The sequence below is a fragment of the Filicampus tigris genome, chromosome 6, assembly GCF_054856515.1.
Source record: "Filicampus tigris isolate MCC_2025a chromosome 6, RoL_Ftig_1.0, whole genome shotgun sequence".
In the NCBI taxonomy this organism is placed as follows: Eukaryota; Metazoa; Chordata; class Actinopteri; order Syngnathiformes; family Syngnathidae; genus Filicampus; species Filicampus tigris.
In genome coordinates, this window is record NC_141222.1 from 21,602,497 (window position 1) to 21,617,978 (window position 15,482).

Below are 15,482 nucleotides of genomic sequence, written 5' to 3' on the forward strand. Positions count from 1 at the left end.
TTAGAGGAGGATGGGAGCAACCCTGGCACACACAAAAAAAATACAAATGTCCTGAATTGCTTTATGGCATACTCACTTCCTCCTTTCGCCATAAGGATGGAAGTCGATTCGAACGTCTACTCGTTATTATTACTGGTGTCATGGCAGAAGCCCCAAAACAAACAAAAAACAAAAGTATTGTTTAAACAAAATTAAATTCATTACGTCATCGCTATTCACCTTTCACACAGCCACTGGCAATAGAAATGTAATTCAGTCCAACTTGCAGGCCAGCGAGAACTCAGGATTTCACGACACTACGCGCTGGCGCGCATGGGGAATGTGGTTGACTTTTGTCAAAACACTACCGCTTTTGTCCACATGGCGCCGCCATAATCAACAAAAACGGACCTATGACAGTGTTGCTTTAAACCTCTGGGCTTTCCTTAGAACCAGTAATTACAGATGAGGTAGAACAGGAATGGGTGATTAATCCAAAAAAACAAAAATAAATAAATAAATAAAAAATTATAAAAATAAGAAGAGGTTTCCCCAAAAAATGTTTTGTGGGTTGATATTCTTTCTTCTACTACAGTGGATGCCCACATATTCGTGGTTTGGCACCTGCCAATTTACCTTTAGTGGATTGAAAAAAAATCTATTTTTGGGTTTTTTCGGGAGGACAACCCCGTTTTTTTGTGGAAAATGCATATTGGTGGGATCTCTCTCTCTCTCTCTCTCTCTCTCTCGCTCTCTCAATTCACTGTAAAGTGTTTCTATTTATTTTAGATTTCTCAAAACTCCACTATCAGGATACACTAAGAATGGTGGACTTTAACGTGATGACTGATGATGTTGTGACCTTTGCAACTTGCGTTGGGGCAGTCGCTGTTTAGCTCTGGATGCATCTTCCTGTTGGCTGAATCAATATTTGTAACCGTGTACTCGTCCTCACGGGCATAAGTGCATACACACACATCGAGTCACCCTACTGCGCCTGGGAACATTGTAAAATTTGAAAGCGGCTTTCTTCTGTCTACCCGATTACTGTTTTGGGTCATCCTTATTCATTTATTCTGAGATGGCATCATTTCGAGTGCAACTCTTCATTTTGGCATCATCCTACTGTTTCACTTTAATATCATGCAGGCAAGCAGGTATGTTTTGGATTTTGGCCAGTTACTGCATTATTTTTGTTTTCTTTTTAGATTTGAGGTATAGAGCGGTGATTCAATTATCCAATTTCACTAAATTCAATTTCATTTAACTCCCACAACTAATGTGTTTTGTATATCTATCTATGTCAGTGACATATCGCGACAGCTGTACAATGAAATGCTCTTCCTCTCGATGGCAGAAAGCATAGTCAATCTGTGTATCCACTTACTGCCAGTAATACAAATAATAATAGCGATGAGTTCAACTAAACAGGCTCAGATTTGACACCGTGTTCGTAAGTTGACATCATTATTTCAACATACAGTTTGGGCCATTTCGATTGGTGTGTCGTGAGCTTTTTGTAATGTTAAATATGTGCCTTGGCTGAAAAAAAAAGATTGGGAAGCGCTGATCTACGTGCATTGGGTTGCGTCCAATGACCTTTCTTCACAGCAGTCATTGCGACACTTTAACGGTCAGTAGTAGTAATAATAGGATCCCTGCAACCGAATACCTTTGCTCAATTGCTCGATCAATGGATTGTTGGCTTTAGTATGTTTTTTTTTTCCCGCTTTAAATGTGGGTATTTAACTACTTGTTTGCAACCTTGTTATGGGGTTTCAGGAAGGGTTGAGAAGTCATACGTCTCACTGCATGTTCCACTTTTTTCTATCATATGTTAAAGAAAAAAACAGGTGAAGAAACAACATATATGCGTAAATAGCATTAAAATGGAATGACATACAGTGAGTACCGTGTTATTTTTAAGTACCGGTAATAACTGCGGAATTGTGGCTTGACATGGGTGGTAAAGACCTTTTATTTTGTTACGTTCTCTGGTCAGACAACAATGCCCCCCGCCCCTCAAGAAAACAACAGAGTACAGAATATCTTAACTAGCTTAATCGACATCTATTGCCACAACTCTATATACATGAGGTGTAAATTACAGAATTATACATTAAGCTCCACGGCCTCTTCTTTCCGCTGCTCTACGTTGGTGTCCGAGTACATTTCAATGTCCTCCATTGCCGTCCTGTGTGAGTAACTCAGACTGTGTTGACTTTCTTCGCTTTATTTTAGACACCTACTATCTTAAATCAACTTGAACTTAAAGTTTTAAACACATTCAAGCTGTAGTCGGTAACACTGACTCGAGTTATCGGAAACCTGCTTTTCTAACGCACCATCTTTTTGTTTTGCCAATCCGAAAGTTGCTATTTATGTATTAATGTTTATGTGCATCTGCATTTATTTTGGTTCGTTGACCGTGAGCCGTGATGCCTGAATATTCCCAATGAGATTAATAAAATATTCATCTCGCTATCTATCTATACAGTAAAGAAGTTGTTAGCAGGTCTGTGATGAGCTAGTGATGCTCTAAAATGCACCCTGACAAATCTGGGCTACAGTCTACTGTATTATTACCGTAGAAGCAGAACTCCATTGTAAAATCAAGAGCCCCGCCCCCCATTCCTTGAACAGTACAATAATTGCATTACTTTAGTGCAATGACTGCGATTCTCCTATTCTACACGGTCAAGGTGTCCACCTCCGGAGCATGGACAACTTCATCCATGCAGTGCAACAGGTTGAAGAGTCCAACCCGGGTCTGTCCCCCCTGGCGCTGGTTCGGGCCCTGCGCAGGACCGCCGGCCATGACGACGCCATGACTATCCACTTCCTGGGTGCTTCGAATAACCTCACAGACGCCGCAGGGCTCGAGAGCTCCATCCTCAACGCTTCATCCTTCAGCTTTTTTGACAAGGCAGTCCACCACATTGTGACGGACAGCGGCGAGGAGCGAGGGGTGACGCTTACCCCGGACGGCACCACGGTTGCCCTGGCACCTTTGCTGCTGGGTATTGAATCCGGGCTCAAAGCCAAACTGGAGGCGACCTCAGCCATCGGACTCTTTCCACTCACCTTGGGGAGGATACTTGGCTTATCCTTCCTCAGCCTTCAAGACATCCCATTGTCCAATCGCCTTGGGCCTGACGGGTGCTGGGACAGCGTGGAGAGCCCAAAGGTGTTCAAACTGTCTTGGCCTGCCACCCTGGCCACCGACGCAGTTATTAACGGGGGGATGGATGGAGTAATACTGGGCACCGATATCAGCCGACTACCCAAATCTGAAGAGCCACACGCTCTTAGCGAGATCCTAAAAGAATACTACAGCTTTACCCTGCATGCAAGCCAGGGTCTTGATACCTTGTCTGGACATATTAGTCCAAGGCGAAGGGAGACCTCTCGGTCCATTCTGGAGCCCCTTGATCTTCAGAAGGAGGTGATGGACACGCTCAACCTGGTCTGGCGGTTGGAGAAGACGGAGTGGATCGCTTTGGACACTGGCGTGAACAAGGCGGTGAGGGAAGGACTTGGGGAATTTGTGCGCAGGTACTGGGGTAAGTCAGAACACTATCCTTTCATTTCAAATCAAATTCTCAGAACAGCCATCCATCCATTATCCAATTCACTTATCCTCACAAGGGTCGCGGGGCGTGCTGGAGCCTATCCCAGCTTTCTTCAGACAGTAGGCGGGGTCCACCGTGAACTGGTTGCCAGCCAATCGCAGGGCACATAAAGACAAACATCCGCACTCACAATCACACCAAGGGACAATATAGAGAGTCCAATCAATTTAGCATGCATGTTTTTGGAATGTGGGAGGCAACCGGAGTACCCGGAGAAAACCCACACAGGCACGGGGAGAACATGCAAACTCCATATAAATTTTTTTTTTTTAATTTAGATTAATTAATACAGGCGAGGGCGGCACGGTGGTCGACTGGTTAGCACGTCCGCCTCACAGTTCAGAGGTCGTTGGTTCAATCCCGGCCCCGGCCTCCCTGTGTGGAGTTTGCATGTTCTCCCCGTGCCTGCGTGGGTTTTCTCCGGGTTTTCCCCCCACATTCCAAAAACATGCATGGTAAGTTGATTGGACTCTCTATATTGCCTCCAGGTGTGAGTGTGAGTGAGGTTGTTTGTTTGTCTCTGTGTGCCCTGCGATTGGCTGGCAACCAATTCAGGGTGTCCCCCGCCTACTGCCCGAAGACAGCTGGGATAGGACTCCGGCACTCCCCGCGACCCTTGTGAGGAGAAGCGGTCTCGATAATGGATGGATATAGGCGAAAGCAACTTTTAAATAGCTGTCCACTGTAGTGACCACCATGCATGAAAGGGTTCATTGCAAACCAAACCCTCAGAACATTATCGAACAGCAGTCCCTAATGCTAAACTTATTCCCCAAACTACAACACTGAACCAACCCCCGATTTTAATCCGAGCCACAACATAACCCAAAGAGTACGGGTTCAGACCACCATTAAAGCCAAACCGAATTAAACGATCACCACATTGTACTATTTCATTCCAGTATTTAGCTACCAACCTTCTGCAACATCTTACCTCTCACAGTGCTAAGAAAAGTGAAACCCAAAACACCATCTGACCCTTTGCTGCAGATTGTCCTCAAATCATCTCTCGCTGCCAGTGGAGGGCAAAGGCTCACAAGGGAACCCCAATACCACTGTCTCTACCCCTGCGGTTTCTCTACGTTCACCACACCTATGAGCCCTCGCAGCCCTGCCTGTCCTTTCCAAAGTGTTCCCGGGACATGAGAGCCATGCAACGCTTCCACCAGGAGGTCCGCAACTGGAGTGACATTGGATACAGGTGACACCTTTTGATTTTCACTTTTTGAAATCATTACAATTCACAAGGCAGACTTCAAAATTCAGCAAAGAGAATTTCTGACAAAAATCTGTCGGTTGAGAAAAAAAACAAAACATTGTAACGTTCTGAGAAATAAAGTACACAGCTTTGCTATTTCTATTTCTTGTAGAAAGTATACTGCAGTATATAGGCAAGTCAGAAATGAGATTCTTTGCGTTATATGTTCACATTCACCTGCCTGTGACGTGTGCAGCCAATTTACAATCAAACGCGTATTCTGCCTCGTCAGCTTCGTGGTGGGCTCGGATGGTTACATCTACGAAGGCCGGGGTTGGAACCTCCTCGGCACGCACACGCGAGGACACAACAGCCTCGGATTCGGCGTGTCGATCATCGGCAACTACACGTCAACTCTTCCGTCGCGTCACGCCATGGACCTTCTACGTCATCGATTGACGCGCTGCGCCGTGGACGGAGGGAAGCTTGTGACCAACTACGCCATCCATGGCCACAGGCAGATGGTCAACTACACTTCCTGCCCCGGAGATGCGTTCTTTTCCGAAATAACACACTGGGATCATTTCAGACACTGACCCCTCCATATGGTGCGTGAAATATCATCATGCACATTGACACATTTAAACGCTAGAAGGCATAATAACATCATAATGAAATGTTTTTCACCGCTTGTGAATTGGATTTTGCTGGCATTTGATTCCCTAGTTTTAATTGTGTAAAAGTCTGTTTGCTATCCTCTGTATGCTCCAAAGTTAAAAAGGTATCAAACATCGCTAATAATAAACACAAATAAGGTGATTTCTAGTTTTGAGCTTCAGATTAACGACTGCAAACTTAATCCATGATCTTTTTTTCGCTCTACTTAGTAACACTATTTCAATGGTGTGATTTAGCTCTCTGTAATCTCTGCTAACAAGCGGTCAACAATAAGAGCCCTTTTGTTCTAGCTAGGCGAAAAGTTATTTGGATTGTGAATTTGTAAACAAAAGAACAATCTACCTAATTGGTTGATGCGCTATTTTTTTCCCATAAAGCAGTACTAGATGCAAGAGCGTAATTTCCATAATTTTGAAAAATGGTGGGACATACAAAAACAGAAAGACCAGGGCTCTGAGGTCTGCAGAATTGGGTCAATTAGTGGAGCCCAGAGTTCAAAGCAAACATGGTGAAGCGGCATTTAGATGGTATGCTGCACGCAAAAGAAATGAACTCCTAACAGAGGTGAAGTCAGCCCCGAGTGTAAACACTTTTAAATCCAGGTTAAAAATGTAACTTTTTCCCCTACTGTGGATTAATGTTTGTTTTTTTTTCATTATTTTAAAATCAATTTCACAGTACGATTTTTGACTAATTTTAGAAACCCTACTTATACTTCTTAACTTTACTTTTAAATGTTTTAATGTTTTTAACTTCTTCTGTTAATGTGTTTAATGTTGTCAATGTATGTTCTTTTTCCCTTTGCTTTTGAATGTAGTTAGCGTTGTGTTTCGAAATGCTTTTAGGTGTTGTGTCTTTGCTTGTGTGAAGCACATTGAGTTATCTTGCGTGTGAAACGTGCTATATAAATAAAGCTGCATTGAACCAATGTACTTCATGTAATTGTTAATAAAAGGCTTTTTTTGTATTTGCATCTTGCAATCTTTGTCAAGTACAAATTCTGTACTGTACCTGAGTGCTTCCTCAACCGCTCCCATTTGTTTAAAACACAAACAGTGACTACAATATCACTCCAATTACACGATTATAGTGCTTATAGTAACACCCACTTATACAAACAATACACAAAAAGTTGTATTAATCATCTTTAAGGTGGGGCATACTAAAATGAAGGTACAACTATGAAATTATATATATATATATATATATATATATATATATATATATATATATATATATATATAGTGACTCTGTAAACTTATGACTTTTCCCCCATCATATTACAAAAATATTAGTACAGTACAGTAATGCAGTACTACTACCATAAAAAAGAAAGTAAGATATAGCCGACAGTATCTCTGCTAAAGGGAATGAATCATAACGTGCATAAACTCGTTGGACGTAAACAATGTAGGGAAATCCCCGTGGGGGAACTGGATGAACAAAGTGCACACTTTTACAAAAGATGAAGTAATACAGGAAGCACAGTGTATAAAAGGAGAAGCCGAGAAAGAAAAAGAAAGAAAGCTGGTAGAACACTGAACAAGGCTGAATGGCGGGCAGACACTGATCATCATCAAGGCGCAGGTATCTACCTATCTATCTGTCTGTCTGTCACACTGCGACATCACAATCCAGGGCCGGAGCCATGGGTGGGCCTGGGTGTGCACAGGCCCACCCACATTGAGAGACTGCCCACCTAGTGAGATTCATAAAAAAATATATACTTTTGACATTTTTAGTAAACTATGAAATCATTTGCGTTTTTTAAAATTGAATATTAAGAATGGCGTAATTGTGGTTGTCTAAGGAAGAGCTGAACTTCATATTATTCCGTTTGTCATTTGATTTGAATATATGATGTGTCGGGACAGGAGGATTGTGCGTAGTGAGAGAAATATTCAGGCCCACCCTGATTTTTCCAGGCCCACCCATTAGCCACGTTCTGGCTCCGCCCCTGTCACAATCTAACTAAATTCAGAACGGCTTGCTCAGACATTTGCAGAAATAGGAAGAGAAGATCTAACTGGGTGTTTAATTTCATCCTGGTTGACCTGGCACTTTACAGACCCGTTTACGCAGAAGCAATTAAAGCGGTCAATTTGACACATTTCCACTTGAAGAGAGGTTACTGGTAACTTTTTCTCCGCAGGTCTGGCTCATTTCTTGAAACAGAAATGACATTCTTAAAACTATAAAAATCATTTGGCCAAACAGTCTTAGTTCTGCACAGCATTACAGCTGACTCGCAAAAGCAATGTGATAATAATTATAATTCATTCGATGAATTGATTTCTAGAATGATTCAAAGGGATTTTCCCACGCCTAGCGCAGACTAATTTCTGTCAGCAAATTATTTGGTGCATCTAGGGTGAGGCAGCTCAGACAGGCGCAACACGGCCACAAACACGCTATTTGCGCTGGCACGAAAATGAAGTTACACCCATTTTTATGCCGAGCACACGGGTGCCAGTCTACAAAGGTAGGGCCCTTTGAGTTATTGTATACAGATAATACAGTCAAATTGCTTAGTCATGACGCCAATATAACAATGATATTTTGATGTAAAATGCAGATTAAGTTTTGATGACAAATTCAGTATTCTAAATTGAAATTTACACCTTCGCATGTATGGAAGTTTGATTGTAAGAGACTGGGCAAGATTATCATTTCATTTTTCCTGTTTTCCTCTGTGATTTGTTGACAAATTATTGTGGTACAGAAAGGGAAAGACAGCACTGCATCGCATTTTTTTTTTTTTTTAAAAAAGGTAGAAATGTGAAATGTGAAAATGCTTTTTTTGATATATGCACAAGTGATGCGATGATGTAAAAATTTGACAAGCAGTTTTGAGAAATTCAATTCTCATCTGAGAAATGTACCAAAGAAACTAAGAAAAAATGTAAACATGACCTTGTCCAGAGCATACAAAATGTAAATAGTTGAGGTTTTCAGTAAAAAAGGGAGGATACCCAAAAGTAGAAGAATTTGCAAATGACGAATCGTGAATAGGTGGGGCTTCACTTTGTTACACTGCACTTCTCCTCATTAGCGGGTGAGCTGGAGCCTATCCCCACTGCCTTTGAGCCAGAGGCAGGTTACAATTATTTATTGTTGTATGTTGATGAGGAAATAAAGATAGCTTTTTTTTTTTTTCATTCAATGCATATTGTCTACTAGTACTACTAATGCTCATTTCATTTTGTTCTGTTCTATATTATGCAGTGAACTAAACCGGACTGATTCCGACTGTACGGGTTCACACATTGACGAGTACGATGGGTAAGCGTGGCTTTTCTTAAGCCGAAATGTGCCCATGTGAGCTGATGCTGTTGATGAGAATCCATTTAAAGACATTTGAATTTGCACGTAGGTTTTGGGGATATCACGAAGGTTGACACAAATGGAGCATCCCGGAGAACAGCAAGTCAAGACGGGCTGACAAATGACGGTAAACATCTTTTTTCAATATATATATATATATATATATATATATATATATATAGATAAAAACAGTGGTCCTAAAACAGACCCTTGACATATATTAAGATAATTTCATCTGTCTTGATGGACTGATGCAATTATGCCCCCTCAAAATTAACAGTCTCCCCACCACCCCCCGTGTGGTGTCTCTCACTGAAGGCGTGCCAGCATCCAACACCATGGCAGAAACAGATCTGGGCAGAATGAACAATTACAAGACGATCATTCAGAACGTGGGAGGGCAAAAGGAAATTGATCCTGCTATCATCGCTGGCATCATTTCCAGAGAGTCCAGGGCTGGAAATGTACTGACAAATGGCTGGGGAGACCACGGCAACGCATGGGGACTCATGCAGGTTGGTAGTGCACGTTATAATAATGCGACAGTAGAATTAGTTCAAGTGATTTTCCAGTGAGCCTCTCGCTCAAAGTCCGTTGGGGTAATATCCAGCTCGTCAGTGACTCTCATGAGGACAAGCTCAAGGGAAAACGAATGGATGTACGGTTTTTAATCCAGTCGTAATCCTCATGGGGAATTCCGTTGCTGTCCTCTCTACTTTACTGTAACGTGTGTAGGTTGATAAGCGGTATCACACGCCACGAGGCGGATGGAATAGCGAGGAACACCTCAGCCAAGGCACGGATATCTTGATCACTTTCATCAATCAGATCAAGAAAAAGTTCCCCGGCTGGACTGCAGAGCAGCAACTCAAAGGTTTGCTTGAACACTTTTACATGACACGTGCGCCGTCTTTCGGTTCATTTTGCATTCAACCTTTGCAGGCGGGATAGCGGCCTACAACATTGGTCTGGGAGGTGTTCAAACATATGAAAGGATGGACATGGGCACGACTGGAGACGACTACTCCAGCGATGTCGTCGCCAGAGCTCAGTGGTACAAAAGCCGAGGAGGCTTTTAGCTCGAAAACGATGCAGTAGAGGAAAAAGTCCTTGTCAATCCTGAATAAACACAAGTCAAACCGGCATTGTGTTTTCGTCTTGTTCATCACCAAGTGAAAGGGAACCTTTTTAATTGTGATGCTTTCAGTTGTCTTCAGTGGGTCGAAGTATTCCAAAGGGTTTAAGTCCGAAGATAAACGGGCAGGCTACATTTTTGTGCTAGAGGGCCACATTTATTCATTTCTGCAATTAATTTTTAAAAGTACAAATGACTGGGTTATTCATAGAAGAGGATTTAATATAAATCCCCAGTTAAATAATAATAATAGTAATAATAATTCTATATATGGGTGAAAGGAAAAACTGACAGGTTATTCATAGATAGGATGAAAAAAATACGGAATATAATAATAACATTTCTATATATGGGAGAGGTTCGAATTGGGTTGCTATAAAAAAATCGAAATCATTATTATGACTTGACATTTAATTTACTGCCACAATGCTGGATGTGGCACCGTACCTACCCGACTCCATTGTGCACTTTTAATGACTTTTCTGGTCGTAAAAGTGATTAAATATGGCGCACACATTCCTGAAAAATATTCCACTGTTGAACGTCAGCATGTGCAGTACCTGTGTGATAAAACATGTTTTTGTTTTTACTTTTCGGCGATAGAAAGGCAAACAGCAACGTCTCTTGTGTGAGTGCGTTGTGCACAACCCTGAGTCGGCAATGGTAAGACTGTCTAAAACAGGCTGGATTGTAGCGTTGCGTTTGTACCGCTGAGCTCTGGCAACGACGTCATTGGAGTAATCGCGCCCAATGGTGTTATTGTCGCCCCCGTCATATGAATGCACGGATCCCGGGCCCACGTTGTAGGCCGCCGAGCCGCCTGCAGAGGTTCAATACAAAATCAGGCAGAAGATGACGCATGCGTCATGTGAGAGTGGACAAACCTTTTGAGTTGTTGCTCTGCATTCCAGCCAGGGAACTTTCTCTTGACTTCATTGATCACACAGATCAAGATTTCTGTGCCTTGGAGGATGTGTTCCTCGCTATTCCATCCGCCTTGTGGAGAGTGACACCTCTTATCAACCTGCACATACAGCATCACAGTGAAGTGGGAAGGACAGCAAAAGAGTTTCTTGTTCGGATTACGACTAGATTAACAACTGGACATCAATCAACTAATTCCATTGCGTCATTAAAACATGCGCTGCCAACCTGCATGAGTCCCCGGCCGTTATTCAACGCATTTCCAGCTCTCTGGAAATGATACCAGCGACCCTTTCACTTGGTGATGAACAAGACGAAAACACAATGCCGGTTTGACTTGTGTTTATTCAGGGTTGACAAGGACTTTTTCCTCTACTGCATCGTTTTCGAGCTAAAAGCCTCCTCTGCTTTTGTACCACTGAGCTCTGGCGACGACATCGCTGGAGTAGTCGTCTCCAGTCGTGCCCATGTCCATCCTTTCATATGTTTGAACACCTCGCAGACCAATGTTGTAGGCCGCTATCCCGCCTGCAAAGGTTGAATGCAAAATGAACCGAAAGACGGCGCACGTGTCATGTAAAAGTGTTCAAGCAAACCTTTGAGTTGCTGCTCTGCAGTCCAGCCGGGGAACTTTTTCTTGATCTGATTGATGAAAGTGATCAAGATATCCGTGCCTTGGCTGAGGTGTTCCTCGCTATTCCATCCGCCTCGTGGCGTGTGATACCGCTTATCAACCTACACACGTTACAGTAAAGTAGAGAGGACAGCAACGGAATTCCCCATGAGGATTACGACTGGATTAAAAACCATACATCCATTCGTTTTCCCTTGAGCTTGTCCTCATGAGAGTCACTGACGAGCTGGATATTACCCCAACGGACTTTGAGCGAGAGGCTCACTGGAAAATCACTTGAACTAATTCTACTGTCGCATTATTATAACGTGCACTACCAACCTGCATGAGTCCCCATGCGTTGCCGTGGTCTCCCCAGCCATTTGTCAGTACATTTCCAGCCCTGGACTCTCTGGAAATGATGCCAGCGATGATAGCAGGATCAATTCCCTCCCGCCCTCCTACGTTCTGAATGAGGGACTTGTACTTGTTCATTCTGCCCAGATCCGTTTGTGCCATGGTGTTGGATGCTGACACACCTTCAAAGAGAGGCACCACACAGAGGTGGGTGGGAAGACTGTTAGCTTTGGGGGGAGCATGATTGCATTAGTCTAAAAAGGGAACAAACTGTGAATGTCATGGGTTTTCCTTTCGGCCCTTTATTGCAGCTGAGGTAGTCGATGCTCTCTGCAATTTAGATCCTCGGAAGACCATCAGGACTGACCATTTGAACGGACGACTTCTAGCACTTGCTACACTTGTTAGTGTTGATGTCCTGCTGCATATTTTCAAATGGTGAAAGGTGCTGCTCTTTGAAGTATTGATATTGCCTGCATTTAGAAGTCAATATATTCTACAAAGAGGAGGAACTAAGTGGCGTTAAATTTGTGTTACTTGAAAGTAAGTTTGATGTAACGCGTTACAGGCATCACTCCTCTTCTTAATGGTGCTTCCACAAATTAACCAAATAATTTTTGGCCAATCTCAAAACGACCCAGTTTAGCAAAATTATGCAACAAGCGATCATTTTTTCGCCTTCTAACGTGCAGTAATTCTTGAGCAACGGAAAAACATTGGCTTTGATAATAGTGTAACGATATTGAGAACTATAGTATTTATCTAGCAGAAATTAATGTAGCTGATGGTTACTGATCAAATTGTCTGAATGTCTGGAAAGGCGTGCCATAAGGGTCTGTTTTAGGGCCACTGTTGTTGTCCTTTTGTTATCGTTTTCAGTGTTCATAATACTGTTCAATTCATCTCAACACGGATGACACAATCATCTACTCAATATGACTCGGTTGAGTTGTTTACATTTTGCAGTGAATTGTTTTACTGATTATTGTGTAATCACGTCATCATTTGCCCTCCGTGAAACCAAGGTTGCAAAAAAGTGGACGTTTACCAGCAGATGGCAGGTTGTCTTGATTGGCTGTCTCCCTGGATGCTCCACTTGTGTCAACCCTCATGATGTTCCCGAAACCTAAACGTGCAAATTCCAATTTATACACATGACGGCTCATCAATATCTTCAGCTCACAAGAGGAAATTTTGACAGTAGAAAAGGCACACTCACCCATTGTCCTCGTCAATGTGTGACCACCTACAGTCGAAAAAAAGTCTAGTTTAGTTCCAATACATTACACAGAACATAAAATAAGCCTTTGTAGTACTGGTAGGTATTAGATCAGAAAAGAATTCATTTCCTCATCAGCATATCGTAATACACCCCTCGCTCAAAGTCGGCAGAGAGAGGCTCCAGTTCACCCGCAAATGAGCCTTCTAATATATGCTTGCGGATATTCTCATTCATCCTCTAGGTCAACTTTTTCTCAGGGCATTGAATCGATCGCAACTGGACTGCTCTGTTTGTCCTAGAAGACCTTACTCCTCTCATCCGAGAAGGCGTCATCAGTTCGCGCAACAAGACTTAGTTAGGACTGACAAGCCTGAGTTGGTGTGGAAAACTCTATTCCAGTATAGATGGATGATGCAGTTTTCTTAAGTTCTAACACAGTAAACACGCGTTTGAAAACGTGTCTGTTTTACAACAAGGCATTCTGATTCATATTGCGTTTGTGGAATAGGAGTTAATCCATTTTGCCACTTCTGTCGACTGAAAATGACATCACGGTTGCTCAGGGCTTAGGTAACAACCAATCACAGCCCACCGGCTTTCTGAAGCTGAGCCGTGATTGGCCGTTACCTGAGCCCCAAGCAACTGTGATTTCATTTTCAGTTGACAGCAATTGACAAAATGGCCGCTCCCTCAGATGGCTAGAAATGGGTGGATTTTGCTGCTTAACTCACGTTCCACGAACACATCAATCAGAATGCCATATTTCGCCTAGTGGGCCTGCATAGAACATATTCTTGGAAAAAAAAAAAAAAGTTTGGGTTGACTTCCGCTTTGAGTCATGTCTAAAATGGAAATGCACTATTATGCATAGGCAGATAAAATGGGTAAAAAGTAGGCCTGCACGATGTGTCTTTTGAACATCGCGATTGCAATGTGCGCATGCGGCATAGTCACATCTAGAACGTGCGATGTTTTAACTTTTTTTTTTTCTTAGAACACGCAAACTTTTGTTTTGCTTCAAAAAAGCAGAAAGCTACTCCGTGCTCTTACACAGCCTGTCTCGCTCACCCCCTCCTTCCTGCCAATCAGTCGCCGGCCCCTCCCCCTCCACTCTGCTGTCTGCTCTGAAAATAACAGGCGACATGGAGCGGCGGCAGAAGCGGCAGTGGATGTGGCCCTCAAAAGAAAGTCAACATCCAAAATATGAAAGTATTTCGGCTACAAAAAGGAAGATTCAAAACAACAAAACATTCTTGGCCAACAGAGCCTCGCCGTTGTTGCTGCAATCGTCGTCACAAGCCCCTATATGAATAGTTCAAACTAAGAAGTGGGACCCGAGGTGAAACTGCATCTACTCGAAAAACAATTACAGACACCTTCGCCAGCAACTCCTTATGATAAGAAGTCCAAACAGCACCGAAAAATCACGGATGCAATATGTTTTACAGACCGTTTTAGTTGTTATTATATTTTTGTGAACAACTCAGGGGACTAATGCACCGGCTCTTTTAAGTTTTAATATTTTTGTTCTAATTTGTTTACATCTTTGCTGCAGTTTCGCAGTTTTTTTTTTTTTTTTATCTTAGTGTTATATTTTTGTAAACAACTCAGGCGCTAGTACCCCTGCTTTTTAATTTTTTAATATTTTATAATTTAGTTTGAATGTGTTTATAACTCTGCTGCTGCTTTAGAGGTTTTTTTTCTTCTTCTATTTTCTTTTAAATGACTCAAGGGTCTAGTGCATCTGCTCTTTTTTATTTTTTTGTTTAAAATATGTTTAATATTTTGCTGCTGTTTACATTGAAGTGTGAAATTCAATGTTAAATAATCTATTATGTTAAGAGACATGACTGCTGTGATCCCTTTTATATACAGCAATCATCATTCACAGATGAATCCCCTTAGTCTGGATTAAACGATATTATAATGATGTCATGGTGAGTTAACCAAATTATTCCCAAACAAATCTATTCAAGTCATCTGGTGAAAATTCTATTTTTAACATCGCAATATGTATTGCAATATATCGCAACCCCCCCAAAAATCGCAATTTCATTTTTTTTCCCAACATCGTGCACCCCTAGTAAAAAGACAGATACCTGTTTCTTGATGATGATGTTGGTGTTGAGTGTCTTCCAGTCAGTCAGCCTTGTTCAGTGTCTGACCAGCTTTCTGTCCTTCTCCTTTAATACTCCTGTGGAGAGTCATTTTGACCCCTATTTTCTTTCGCTTTCCTTTTACCAGAAACATCCCTTTTCCGAGAAGTCATCTCACATAGCTGAAATATTCTGATGAGAATGAAGTTGTAATATTACAAAAAAGGCAAAAATTTGATTGTTTGAGGTTATTGTAGGAAAGTAAAGTCATACGGTAAATAAATAATGACAAATGATGAATACATTTTAAAAAAATGTAATATC

General features: G+C 42.1%; 4 protein-coding genes across 4 annotated transcripts; 2 read left to right on the top strand and 2 right to left on the bottom strand.

The window, feature by feature from the left end:
• The first annotated feature begins 923 nt into the window (after positions 1-923).
• Positions 924-6,454, top strand: LOC147146242 (N-acetylmuramoyl-L-alanine amidase-like). The gene is made up of 4 exons (XM_086034146.1): positions 924-1,136; positions 2,682-3,542; positions 4,602-4,812; positions 5,102-6,454. Exons 1-4 carry the CDS (start codon positions 1,061-1,063, stop codon positions 5,403-5,405), a joined length of 1,452 nt encoding a protein of 483 aa, XP_085890272.1. The 5' UTR covers positions 924-1,060; the 3' UTR covers positions 5,406-6,454.
• Positions 6,455-7,019: 565 nt separating this feature from the next.
• Positions 7,020-9,954, top strand: LOC147146243 (lysozyme g-like). Its single transcript, XM_086034528.1, has 6 exons — positions 7,020-7,074; positions 8,713-8,769; positions 8,861-8,938; positions 9,130-9,326; positions 9,547-9,685; positions 9,754-9,954. The coding sequence occupies exons 2-6, from the start codon at positions 8,766-8,768 to the stop codon at positions 9,888-9,890; spliced, it is 555 nt and encodes a 184-aa protein (XP_085890654.1). The 5' UTR covers positions 7,020-7,074; positions 8,713-8,765; the 3' UTR covers positions 9,891-9,954.
• Positions 9,319-11,059, bottom strand: LOC147146244 (lysozyme g-like). The gene is made up of 2 exons (XM_086034529.1): positions 10,834-11,059; positions 9,319-10,768 (listed from the first exon to the last, which is right to left on the bottom strand). The coding sequence occupies exons 1-2, from the start codon at positions 10,983-10,985 to the stop codon at positions 10,417-10,419; spliced, it is 504 nt and encodes a 167-aa protein (XP_085890655.1). The 5' UTR covers positions 10,986-11,059; the 3' UTR covers positions 9,319-10,416.
• Positions 11,060-11,197: 138 nt separating this feature from the next.
• On the bottom strand, positions 11,198-15,293 carry LOC147146245 (lysozyme g-like). The gene is made up of 6 exons (XM_086034527.1): positions 15,162-15,293; positions 13,060-13,086; positions 12,889-12,966; positions 11,826-12,022; positions 11,467-11,605; positions 11,198-11,398 (listed from the first exon to the last, which is right to left on the bottom strand). Exons 2-6 carry the CDS (start codon positions 13,061-13,063, stop codon positions 11,262-11,264), a joined length of 555 nt encoding a protein of 184 aa, XP_085890653.1. The 5' UTR covers positions 13,064-13,086; positions 15,162-15,293; the 3' UTR covers positions 11,198-11,261.
• Positions 15,294-15,482: the final 189 nt, after the last annotated feature.